This window comes from Ursus americanus, chromosome 29 (assembly GCF_024610735.1).
Source record: "Ursus americanus isolate L20-20 chromosome 29, mUrsAme1.1.p, whole genome shotgun sequence".
Lineage (NCBI taxonomy): Eukaryota > Metazoa > Chordata > Mammalia > Carnivora > Ursidae > Ursus > Ursus americanus.
The window spans coordinates 17,883,113-17,896,001 of record NC_142155.1 but is presented as its reverse complement, the minus strand read 5'-3'; the positions used below and the strand labels follow the sequence as shown (position 1 = coordinate 17,896,001).

Genomic DNA, 12,889 nt, shown 5'->3' with positions numbered 1-12,889 from the left:
CAAGAAAAAGTTGTGCCATTTACTCTACATTCACCCCTATTTCTGCACACATCGTATCCACAGGGTGTCCCTACATTTGAGCCACCTACATTTGAGCCGCCTCTTGCTCCTAATTCGGTTAATTGTAATTCTTGATTATTTATAATAACTTCTCAGACACAACCATGAAAACCTGTAGGTTCATTTGCTCTTGACATAGGATTTACAAGATGTAAGGATGACAGTCCTCCAGTATAGAATTCAGTATTTGTGTCCAGGGAGCTCATTTTAACATTGTCTTTTTCTGTTACATTTATCCCATCCAGATCCAGGTAGCCTTCTGCACCAACTCTTCCTGCTTTAATCACATGCCAAGTACTTCCATTAGTCGTTACTTTTTGGAGAGTTTCTAGAAGATAGTTCTGTCACCAAGGTTGTAGCAAAGTTGAACAGAACCATCTACTAAGGAGATACATAAAAAATCACCTGTTGAGAAAGAAAACCAGTTAATTAGTAAGATTAAAATGTTGCTCCATTAAAAACTCTTGCCCTTTTTGGCTATTTGAGTAAGTTTTGGTTTGGGGGGAGAAAAGCAATAGTTTTGATCACAATAATGTTAGAGAATTTTGTTTCCGTTTACAGATAAAAAATATGTATGTATTCATACACATATTATTCAGGAATTGGCCACATAAACTGAATGTATTGTGGTACTTAAGGGAGGTTTTCCTTTAATGATTTTATATGGTTAAGGATGAATGTGTAAAAATAGGTAACTTAGATGTTTTACTCCAAGCTGCTGATTCTGTTTTTGACAGATTGAGGAAGTAAGCAAGAGAATTAAGAGCAGTTAATACTGGGGCTATGAACACCTCTTCTTATATTGTATGCTCTCCAAAGTTTCAGCCACGTCTTTGGCATCAAGTTCTGTCTACAACTACACAAATCCCTAGTGGAGATCTCTGCTTGGATGTTGTGAAGGCGCATCAAATGCCAAAGTTCATACCTCAGTTCCTCCCATACACCTGGCACCTTCGGTCTTTCCAAACTCAGCGAGTCACTCTCTCGTCCTCCAGTTCTTCAAACCAAAAATTTGGATTTGATCCCTGATTCCATATATTTTCTGTTCCACAATAATCAGTCTATCAAAGATAGTTCTCTAATGAAACAGATTTAGTAACATTTTGGCTCGCCGTAAACCTTATTCTGTCTGCTTATGCCACCTTCATTAATTTTACTGTCCTATCTAGCTTCATCTACTGCTAGAGCCTCTTCACTCTTCCTTTCTGATTGATTTTAGAATCTACACTGAAGCTAAAATGATCTTTTCAAATGAAAAGATCTGGTCATTATACTACCTTTTAATGGCATTCACTGTTGTTGAGCCTAAAATCACTTAACATCTATAGAGAGGCTCTGCACGTTCCCAGCCCCTTTCTCTAGCTTTACCTGGAGTGTATTCTCCCTCTCTTCCTCAACTCTCTTTACTCCAGGAACACTGACCTTGTTCTTGCCTCAGAACCATTGTGCATGTTGTTTTCTTTTTCTTGGAACACTCCCCTTCGTCCCCATTCCACCTCATCTAGGTAACTCCTACTATCTTTTGAGTCTGAGATCAAATGCCACTTCCTCAGAGAAGTGTTCCTTGATTCCCCAGAGCTGGTCAGGTTTGTTTCTATTAGTAAGTACTTTAATTGCACCATGATTCTCTCCGTCACAATATTTATCTCATTTTAAAATTATGTAGTCATCTGCAAACAAATATGATCCAGGATGTGTATGAAGTTGCAGTGAGGCATTCAGAGGAAGAGTAAATGCAACTCTGTGCCTAGGAAAAGAATGCAGCCCTTCAATCTAAGACTATTTCAAGAGGTTAGCAAAGTACGGACATATCTTCCTCAAGACAGCATTTTCCCTTCTCCCTAACATTTCACAACCAATAAAAATTTCTTTTCTTATCCAAGGAGATTTCTTGGCACATGCTACTCTTGCTTCCTTTTCTCCGTGGGCAGTGCCACACTACCTCACCTCCCTCCCACAAATAGTGTCCTTTTCTTCTACTCACCCTTGTGGTCCACTTCAGACCATCGTTCTAGGACCGTTGGGAGACCTAGCAGTTCTACAGTGCTACACCTATGGTCTCCACTTGAGAAAACTATATGAGTCCATGCAAAGAATGGTTCTCTTAATGATTTTCCTCATAGAGAATTTCTAGCGGATTTAATCTGTGATTATTTGATTAACAGCTGCCTCATCCAGTAGCTTGTAAACTTCATGAGAATAGGGTCTGTGTCTGATTTGGCCCAACAGTTTATCTCCTGCACCTAGCACAGTACCTGGCACATAATTAGATGCTAAATAAACAATTGTTGAATTAAGAAATCACCTTTGTGTAGTTGTGGGGTGCAATGACTCAGAGTATTTCTCAAATACTAGCTTGAGGCTGAAAGCAAGAAATAAAACATCTTTTTCCTGTAATGATGTGCAAATTTAAAAAGATTCCCAACAAAAGGAAGAAATTCACTTTATTCACATATTTTCTAACGTGAATAGTATTTAAAGTCTAAAGAGAGAAGCAGAATTTGCAAACTTTGAGGTTATATAAAAAAATTAAATGTGGACTGGATCATCTAAATTTTTGTACCATAAGAAACTAGAACAATGAAACATAACTGATATTGTTTTAAAAATATATAACACTCTGAATATACTTTGTGGCCTGTAAGTGGACACAAATTCTCTTACAGGATTATGGAAGAAGTTTCTCTTGCTCCTTGTGTCACAGAGTGTCCTAGAGTAAGCAGTGTTACAGTGAAGGGCTACATTGGAATAAGAAGTATCTAAAAATGATTAGGAAAGCCAAAGCTGTGATCTATAATATCACTGGTAAAGTTGCCAACTCTAAGAGCAAAGAGAATAGCTTCTGCCAAGGAAAGCTTATTTTAACACAGTTTTGCTGGTATGTTCTTGTCTTGTGAAGAACTGACCCCCAAAAAGGTGTTTTTCTTTTCCCCCTCTGTGTCCCTGGAAGCTAAAATTGCTCTTGTAACCGTATTAGCAGATTTTGTCATGCAAACCTTTATTTTAGTAGACTAGAATATGGGTCATGGCTGTAGTCATGGCTGTAGTCATGGGTCATGAGTACATACTGGCATTAGGGTAAGTATGTGTTAGAAGTTGACAATTAGTGAACAGTTCTTCTAAGAAACTGAGCTCATAAATGGAATGAAGATCATAAATGAATTCACCTTGGCTATTTAATGCCTGTTTAACCATGTCTAGGGCCCTCCTTCCCTCATCTGTGCTGCCATTGCCGCCACCCCTCACCTGCCACCCCAGCCATGTATCATAGATCAAGGCAACCTTTTAGGACCTAACATTTGTGAAGGGACTACAGAAGAAGTATTTTAGGGAAATTTTATACTTTTATCTCCCTAAAAGGAAAGTGAAGGTAATATTAACTTATCTTTTATTGTTTGAATACGCTTTAACGTTATATTGTGGATGACCAGGCTTTTTATTTTTTATTTTTTTAAAGATTTTATTTATTTGACAGAGAGCGAGACAGCCAGTGAGAGAGGGAACACAAGCAGGGGGAGTGGGAGAGGGAGAAGCAGGCTTCCCAGTGGAGCAGGGAGCCCGATGCGGGACTCGATCCCAGGACCCTGGGATCACTCCCTGAGCCGAAGGCAGACGCTTAACGACTGAGCCACCCAGGCGCCCCTGACCAGGCTTTTTAAAAACATATTTGTGAGGATTATAACTATATCAAGATGAATTCAGGCTGTGATTAAGTTGTGCTTAATATAATAATGATAACTTTTATGTATCAAAACACTCACTTTAAGGTATGAAATACTTAACAGCAATGGATAAACAGGTGCCAAGGGTTTTTTCTTTAAAATCTCTTTCCAAAATCAAATATCTACAATCAATGAAGATAATTTTGAAATTATCATTTTGTTTTAAATTTTATATTATTTGAGATTATTAAAATTATTAACCTCTAAAGAGATAGAGATACCCTGTTAACTGAAAATTCGGCTTTTCACATATGAAAAGCTAATTGGTTGTTTGATATCTAAATTTATTTTTTTACATTGTGTATTAAGTGGACATTTTTTACTAAAAGCTCCTCTCAGCAGAGAATCAGCTAGAAGTCTTAGTTAATGTTTACATCAGACATAACTCTTAAAGGAGGTACAAAGTATGAGAACATCACTTGTATTTTATGCAAATGTAAATAAATGAAACATACTTTACCACTTCATTACACCAACTGAACACTAATAAATAAGTTTATGCTTTTCATCCGATAAATGCCTTTAGGTTAATCTAAGTCTGAGAACGTAAAGCTTAGATTTTTAATAAAGTTTTCATGATTTCCTTACATAAGTTTCAAATGCAGCATCAACCATGACATGAAGCTAATACATATATTTTCATCTTTGTAAACAGTGTCTGAAGCAGAAAAAAGGACAATCTTGACTGACAGGAATTGAAATATAGTGCCATTTAATAACAGATGTAAGAAAAATATGCTCTTGGATTCCTATATGTATTAATGTGTATGAGCTTTTTATTTTGCATACATAAACATAAATACGTATCTAGTGTACTAATTATAAAACTACAGTACAACATTCTTCACCAGTTCAGTTCCAAATATATCTTGATTTTATGCCCTTATCATACAAAGGTTAATCCTGAGTTTTTTAATGAGCAATATAACTAAAGCTGATTGTCTTTTAATATCTCTTGATTTAGAAGTAGAAATTTTCTACTTGTGGACAATTCTTTCATTTGGCATTTTCACAGGGAGATTTAATCATGAATTTAAAAGGAAATATCAAATCTCAGGAAAACAAATCTCTTCTAGGGTATATTTTGTAGCTCAATCATGTTATCTTTTTTTCTTTGAGATTATCTTTTCTCCTTGAAATTATTTTGAAGGTATTTCACCAGTGCACTGAGATGGAAACACTTTAGTCTAATTCTCTGATACTCTAATCATTCAGCAGCATATTAGGACAACTTCAAAAGAGCTACTTAGATTAGATTGTGAAAATCAGGGTACCATTTGTGTTGACTATGGAAAACAAAAACTGATTTAATTATTTCCCAATGCTAAAATTTCGTTTTCTGAGAAACAACATGAAAGAAAAGTCAAATCTAAAATTTACAAATATTTTGTAATATAAATGTAACTATAAATGCAAATGTCTTTGTTAAAATTCTGGAGAAAGATATATGAAAATGGAAACCAACAGTAAAGTAATAAAAACTCGAAAACAATTTTTAAACTGCAAAATACTATATGGAGATTTTTATTCCATATTATTTTGTAGTAATTGTGCTACTTTTATAGTTAAAAATAATTTTACAAACTTATTTTGGAATGTGAATCCTAGGTTTATTATTTAGAGAACATATTGAATAACTTAAAATTTTTGGAGCTATAAATGTGGATGGATTTACTGGAAATATATCAATCATACCTTCCTTTCATTTATCTTTTATATACATATTTTGTTCCTTTTGACCTAGGACTATTATGTTTGGCTTCAACCTCTTCTGTGATGGTATTGTTATACAGTTGAGAATATACTATATTTGGTTTTTGCTAACTTTAATTGTAACACAGTTCTTGCTATTTTACTAAATTTTATATTTAGAGAGTCAGTTTATAAACATACACTTGCAATGATAACAGAACATATAAGTATCAAGCATTTACATATTTTATAGGCTCAATGACTTAAAAAAATAAAAATACTCCATTAACACATTGCTTCATAGACTACTGGGAATTAGCTAGGATTTCCCGCCCCCCGCCCCGCAAACATCTTGCCAACTTTACCTGATTGTGCTTTTAAGTGTTGTGCAACATAAAATCAGATGCCATCTGCAGAAAGAGGCTGAAACTGCAATTGAATATGTGTCTTTTTTCGAATACGGAAGGAAGCAAAAGACATCCGGGATAATTCATGGCTTCTGAAAGGTGGATCACTTATAGATAAAACTAACAAAGCAAAAACATGAGTTAAAAAAACAGTATTGCTCATAAATACAGTAAAGGTACATAATTTTATCATTTAAGAACTTACCTTATCTTCCAAGGGTTGCTCCTCACTAAATATACTGAATCATGGTAAATCTGTTTTAATCCCACTAACTGTAGGCTTTCTGTAATGGAGCCAATTATTGAACAGTCTTTTTTTTTTTTTATGTTTTTTTATTACGTTATGTTAGTCACCATACAGTACATCCCTGGTTTCTGATGCAAGGTTCGATGATTCATTAGTTGCAAATAACACCCAGTGCACCATGCAATATGTGCCCTCCTTACTACCCATCACTAGTCTATCCATTCCCCCACCCCCCTCCCCTCTGAAGCCCCCAGTTTGTATTGAACAGTCTTCTATTCCTTGTGGTAACTATGCTCCATTTGGCTGGTGCCGTGTGGCACAGATTCTCTGCTCTAGCTTGTATTATAGAGACGCATCAGATGCAAGATTCTAAGAATGGTTTATTCTTATCTCAAGAAATAGACATTCTTGGGAATGCCTTACATTAATAATGCTTTCAAAAAGGTGATTCCAATTGTGGCAGTTAGAAGGCATCACTATATGAATTATTCTTTAGTTTCTATATTTCTGATTAAAATGTACAGTGTAATCAAGTCAAGATAAGATTAAAGTGATTATGTAAATGGAAATAAATATCAGTTTACTTGACAATTTATTTTATTTATTTTTTATTTTTTTAATAATTTATGTTAGTCACCATACAGTACATCCTTAGTTTTTGATATAGTGTTCCATGATTCATTGTTTGCATATAACACCCAGTGCACCATTGCAATATGTGCCCTCCTTAATACCCATTACCGGGCTAGCCCATCCCCCCACCCCCCCTCCCCTCTGAAGCCCTTAGTTTGTTTCCCAGAGTCTATAGTCTCTCATGCTTCATTCCCCCTTCTGATTACACCCCCTTTCCTTATCTCTTTCTTCTCCTACCGATACACTGGTGTTTCTTACAGCTATGTACGTAGACCTTTCCTAATGCTTCCACAACCACTTTGAGTCATGCTTCCCTATTCATAATCGATGATGTTACTGGTGGACTTTATCTTGACACTCTAGGATTCCTAAGGATAAGGGTGTGGACGTTTCCCTAGGACTACAAACCCAATTTTGAGAAGGGATGCCTATGCATGAGGGAGCTTTAGTTGACGGTTCCTAGACACTGTTGTCTATTACATATAAGAATGAGGCACAATGTTCATGTTTCCATACATGGCTCAGTCAGTTAAATGTCTGACTCTTGGTTTTGGCTCAGGTCATGATCTCAGGGTCATGAGATCAAGCCCTGCATCAAGCTCCATGCTCAGAGAGGAGACTGCTTGAGATTCTTTCTCTCCTTCTGCCCTTCCCCCTGCTTGAGGTTGTGTATGCTCTCTCTCAAATAAATAAATCTTTAAAAAAAAATAATGTATTTACTTTTTTCACTCAACAATCTATCTTCATGAGACTCTGATGTTAGCATATTTTGCCTATTGCTTCTTCTAAACACTTGCACTGTATTTTTAAAAATAAACAATCTTTAGAGAAGTTTTAGGTTCACAGGAAAACCGAGCAGTAAGTACAGTTTCCATCTACTCCCCTGCCCCCTACCCCACATATATAACCTCTCCACTATCAACATCCTGCTACAGAGTTATACAGTGAACAACTGATGAACCTATATTGACATATCATTATCATCCAAAGTCCACGGCTTAAATTAAGTGTCATTTTCAGTGTATGTTCTGTGGATTGTGACAAATGGATAATGACATGTATCTGCCATTATTGTATCATATAGAATAGCTTTACTGTCCTAAAAATACTGTGTACTTCACCCATTTTTCTCTCCCTTTTCCTCCCCAACCCCTGGTAATCACCAATATTTTTACTCTCTTCCTAATTGTGCCTTTTCCAGCATGTCATATAGTTGGAATCACAAAGCATGTTGCCCTTTCAGCTTGGCTTTTCTTCAATAAGATGCATTTTAAGGTTCCTCCAGGTCTTCATGTCTCATTTCTTCATAGCTTATTTCTTTTAGTGCTGAATACTATTCCATTGCATGGATGTACCACAGCTTATTTATTCATTTATCTACTGAAGGGTATTCTAGTTGTTTCCTAGTTTGGGCAATTATGAAAGATGTTTATAACATCATTCCAATCGTCCAACTCTCTTCCAAAGTGGCTATACCATTTCGCATTCCCATCAGCAATGAATAAGAGTTCCTGCTGCTCTATACCCTTGTCAGCATTTGGTGTTGTCAGGGTTTTGGATTTTAGCCTAAAATGGTATGTAGTGGTATGGTATGTTAGATGTTGATATGTCCTAAAGAGAAAATTTAGGTTGTATGCATGTGGAGTCAATGAAGGTGATATTAGACTAAAGACCTCACAAAGGTGAATAAATGACCTCTGTGGATCTATGGGGAGACAGAAAATAAGTGCAAGGCCCATGAGGTGAGAAGTTTCTTGCCATGATCAAGGAACAGGAAGAAGAAAAGTGTGACTGAAGGGGCAATAAAGAAGGGGAGAGTTTTATTTTTATTTTTTAAAAGATTTTATTTATTTATTTGACAGCACACGCACAAGCTGGGGGAGCAGGAGAGGGAGAAGAAGGCTCCTTGCTAATCAGGGAGCCTGACTCGGGGTTCGATCTTGTGGGATCATGACCTGAGCTGAAGGCAGATGCTTAACCCACTGAGCCACCCAGGTGCCCCAAGAAGGGAAGAGTTTTAAAAGAGAAGGTCAGAGAGGTTATGGGGCCAGATCACATTGTCAAGAATTGTGATGTGTTTGAGATTTTACCTATTGGTAAGCTAATAGGAGCCTGCCACATTTCATAGATAATTGGAGAAAACATGAAATACCTGGGTCAGAGACAAAGAACAGTTCATTACAGCATAGCAGTAACAAGAGTATCAGAATGTTTTTGTCAGTTCCAGGATCCCCTATTCTCTTAGAAAAATGTGAGAGGGCCAACTGATGCTGTGTGTTGCTTAGAAAGGAAATCTGAGCTTAGAGGTCTAAGTCTTTTATAATTGGCAGTGAGCATGCCTGCTCTTTGCCCTGGAGGAAGACACCATCTCTTTCTTCCAAAGCAGGAAACATTTGTTTCAAAGTTAATATTATCGGTAGTGAAATGGACCTACATCATGTACCTCTTCACGTGCACAGAATCATTTTCTGCAAAGATCTGTGGTGTTTCTGTATTTCTGCAAAGATTAAATGATTTGAACCTGGTCATGCAGAAACATCAGACAGATCTAAGTGAAAGGTCATTCTACAGGATACCATCAAGGATATGGAAAACATATAAGATAGAGAAACTGTCCAGATTGAAAGAATCTGAAGAGACATGATAACCAAACGCAACATACATCCCTAGAGGGCATCCTGGATCAAAATGGATAAACACATTGTTGGGGGCAGTTGAGGGCATTTGAATCCGGTCTGTGAGTTGGATGGTAGTGTTGTACTAATGTTAATTTCCTGATCTGGAGGTTTGTGTGCTGCTTATATAAGAGAATAGCCTTTCATTTGGGGGAAATAACCACAAGGGTATTCAGAAATGATGGGGCATCACATCTTTAGATTGCTCTTAAAAGGTTCAGAAAAAGACTAATAATGATAAATGGTGTGTGTGTAGGTGTGTGTGTGACACAGAGAAGAAAATGCAATAAAGAAACAATTGGAGAGTATGGGGGAAAATATAGGAATTCTTTTTATTACAGCAACTTTCCGGTAAGTTTAGAATTATTTCAAAGTAATTATTAAAAATTATTTTCCTTGTTATTTTCATTATATACCTCCCTGTAAAAGCACTTTCAATACTTAAGGTAACTTTGTGTTTATTGGACAAAATGACTTTTTAAACACCTCAAAAATAAGCTCAGTTACAGCAAATAAAAAAACAAACCAAAACAAAAGCCAAAAAGGTGAATGTTAAACTGATCATTATAAGATCTAATGCTACCTGTTACTGATGGGCAGTAACTTCTCATGTGTGATCTTTCAGCCAACCAGGTATGTTGCATTTGGAAGAAAACACCAACACCCCTCTTCTTGGATAAATGATCTACTGGGTTCTGGCCAACAGCCTCAGGGATTGTGAGTGTGAGGGGCAGTTACAGAAGGAATAGTTTTCTGAGAGGAGTAATAGCTAATAATTCAAGTGACTTTCCAGATAACACAAACTTTAGTCATGACTATCACTTTCACGACCTTGTCAATTATAAATAGGATTCTCTGAGAAATTACTAATATTTATATTACTACTGTTTAAAAGCTGTGGCATTGACTGGCACCAGACCAGGGCAAGCTGGTAAAAAGAAAGTAGAATGGGCTGCTTAGCAAAGTAAAAACCCCTGGATTGCAATGATGCTCCATGTAATTTAGGGAACACATTGATTTTTAAAACAAGCAACATTTTAATTTTTAGGAAACTGCCAAACTATTTTCTAGAGTGGCTATATAAGTTTACATGTTCACCGGCAACGTATGAGAGATCTAATTTCTCTACATTCTCACCAGCACTTGGTTTGTCTCTATTTTTTAAGTTTTAAGTGTACAGTGATATCTCATTGTCCATACACTCTTTTCAGACTTGTGGGTATATATAACACCTTTTGTTTTCAGCCTTGAGGCCTCAGCAGAAACAGACAACCAGAAAAGTCAAATCTCACTGTACAGTGATTCAAATAACCTCTGACTTAATACCTTGCCAAAAAACGCATTTATGCCTACAGGTTCTCTGTGAATAATCGTTAAAGAATTTTAGAATATTATCTCTCAGAGGAAGAAAAGAATGTACAAAATTAAACCAATATTAAGCTAATCTAGGAGAGAGAATTATCAGTTTAATCAAATTATTACATATTCTTTTTAAAATTAGTTATTTTTACCCTCTTGTTCGGAAGTAATTTTTAATTTATTAAAAATTGAAGAAATAAAACTAATACAAAGAATATTGTACCCATAGTTGTCTTTTGCTAATTTTCAACCCCTCTGTCTAGCTGTCTATATGATACATATTTTTTCTCAATCAGTTGGGGTAAGTTCCATACATCATGGCTCTTTGCACCTAACAAATTATAGACATTCTCTTTATATGTAACCACAGTACAGTTATTAATACATTTGTAATGTTAATACTATACTTTGTCTGACATTCATATTCCAGTGTTTTTAGTTGATACAAATATCCTTTATAATATTTTCCTCTAGAGTATGAAATTCCATCTAAACTGAGATGTTGCACTGAGTTGTCATGTCTCTTTATTTTTATTTTTTAAAAGATTTTATTTATTTATTTTAGAAAAAGAGAGAGAGAGAGAGCGTGAGCAGGAGCAGGGGGAGAGGTGGAGGGAAAGGGACAAGAGACCCCCACTGAGCAAAAAGCCAGACTTGGGGCTCAATCCCAGGACCCTGAGATCATGACCCGAGCCGAAGTCAGATGCCTAACCGACTGAGCCACCCAGGCATCCCATCATGTTTCTTTAAAACATTTCCACAGCCTTTCATTGTCTTTATGACCTTAAATTTTAAAAACAAATGTATTTAAATTCAAGTTAGCTAACATATAGTATAGTATTGGTTTTAGAAGTAGAATTTAGTAATTCATCATTTACATATAATACCCAGTGCTCATCCCAACAAGTGCCCTCCTTAGTGCCCATCACCCATTTAGCCCATCCTCCCGCCCATTTCCCCGCCAGCAACCCTCACTTTGTTCTCTATAGTTAAGAGTCTCTTATGGTTTGCCTCTCTCTCTGTTCTAATCTTATTTTTCCTTCCTTTTCCCTATGTTCACCTGTTTTGTTTCTTAAATTCCATATAGGAGTGAAATCACATAGTTGTCTTTCTCTGACTGACCTATTTCACTTAGCGTAATACCCTCTAGTTCTATCCACATTGTTGCAAATGGAAGATTTTGTTTTTTTGATGGCTGAGTAATATTCCATACCGTATACATATACACCACATCTTCTTTACTCATTCATCAGTTGATGGGCATTTGGGCTCTTTCCATATTTTGGCTATTGTTGATAGCGGTGCTATAAACATTGGGGTTCATGTGCCTCTTTGAATCACTATTTTTGTATCCTTTGGATAAATGCCTAGTAGTGCAATTGCTGGGTTGTAGGGTAGTTCTATTTTTAACTTTTTGAGGAACCTCCATACTGTTCTCCAGAGTGGTTGTACCAGTTTGCATTCCCACCAGCAGTGCTTCCCCTTTCTTCACATGTTGCCAACATCTGTTGTTTCCTGAGTTGTTAATTTTAGCCATTCTGACAGGTGTGAGGTGGTATCTCATTTTGGTTTTGATTTGTATTTCCCTGATGATGAGTGATTTTGAGCATTTTTTCATATGTCTGTTAGCCATTTGTATGTCTTCTCTTCTGCCTAATTCTTAACTGGATTATTTATTTTTTGGGTGTTGATTTTGATGAGTGTTTTTAACAGATTCTGGATACTGGCCCTTTATCCAGAATGTCATTTGCAAATATCTTCTCCCATTCCATCAGATGCCTTTTAGTTTTGTTGATTGTTTCTTTCACCATGCAGTAGCTTTTCATTTTGGTGAGGTCCCAATAGTTTATTTCTGCTTTTGTCTCCCTTGCCTCTAGAGATATGTCTGGTAAGAAATTGCTGTGGCCAAGGTCAAATAGGTTACTTTCTGTTTTCTCCTTAGGATTTTTATGGTTTCCTCTCTTACATTTAGGTTTTTCATCCATTTTGAATTTATTTTTGTGTATGGTGTAAGAAAGTGGTCCAGTTTCATTTTTCTGCATGTTGCTGTCTGGATGTCCCAACACCATTTGTTGAAGAGACTTTTTTCCATTG

General features: G+C 36.3%; 1 protein-coding gene across 1 annotated transcript in view; it reads right to left on the bottom strand.

Annotated features, from left to right (window-relative positions):
• Window positions 1–12,889, bottom strand: part of EYS (EGF-like photoreceptor maintenance factor) — a 1,472,906-nt gene that overhangs the window by 1,618 nt on the left and 1,458,399 nt on the right. The window contains 3 exon segments of the mRNA XM_087856898.1: window positions 1–394; window positions 397–465; window positions 5,840–6,001. Coding sequence (XP_087713024.1) covers window positions 1–394; window positions 397–465; window positions 5,840–6,001 — 625 coding nt within the window.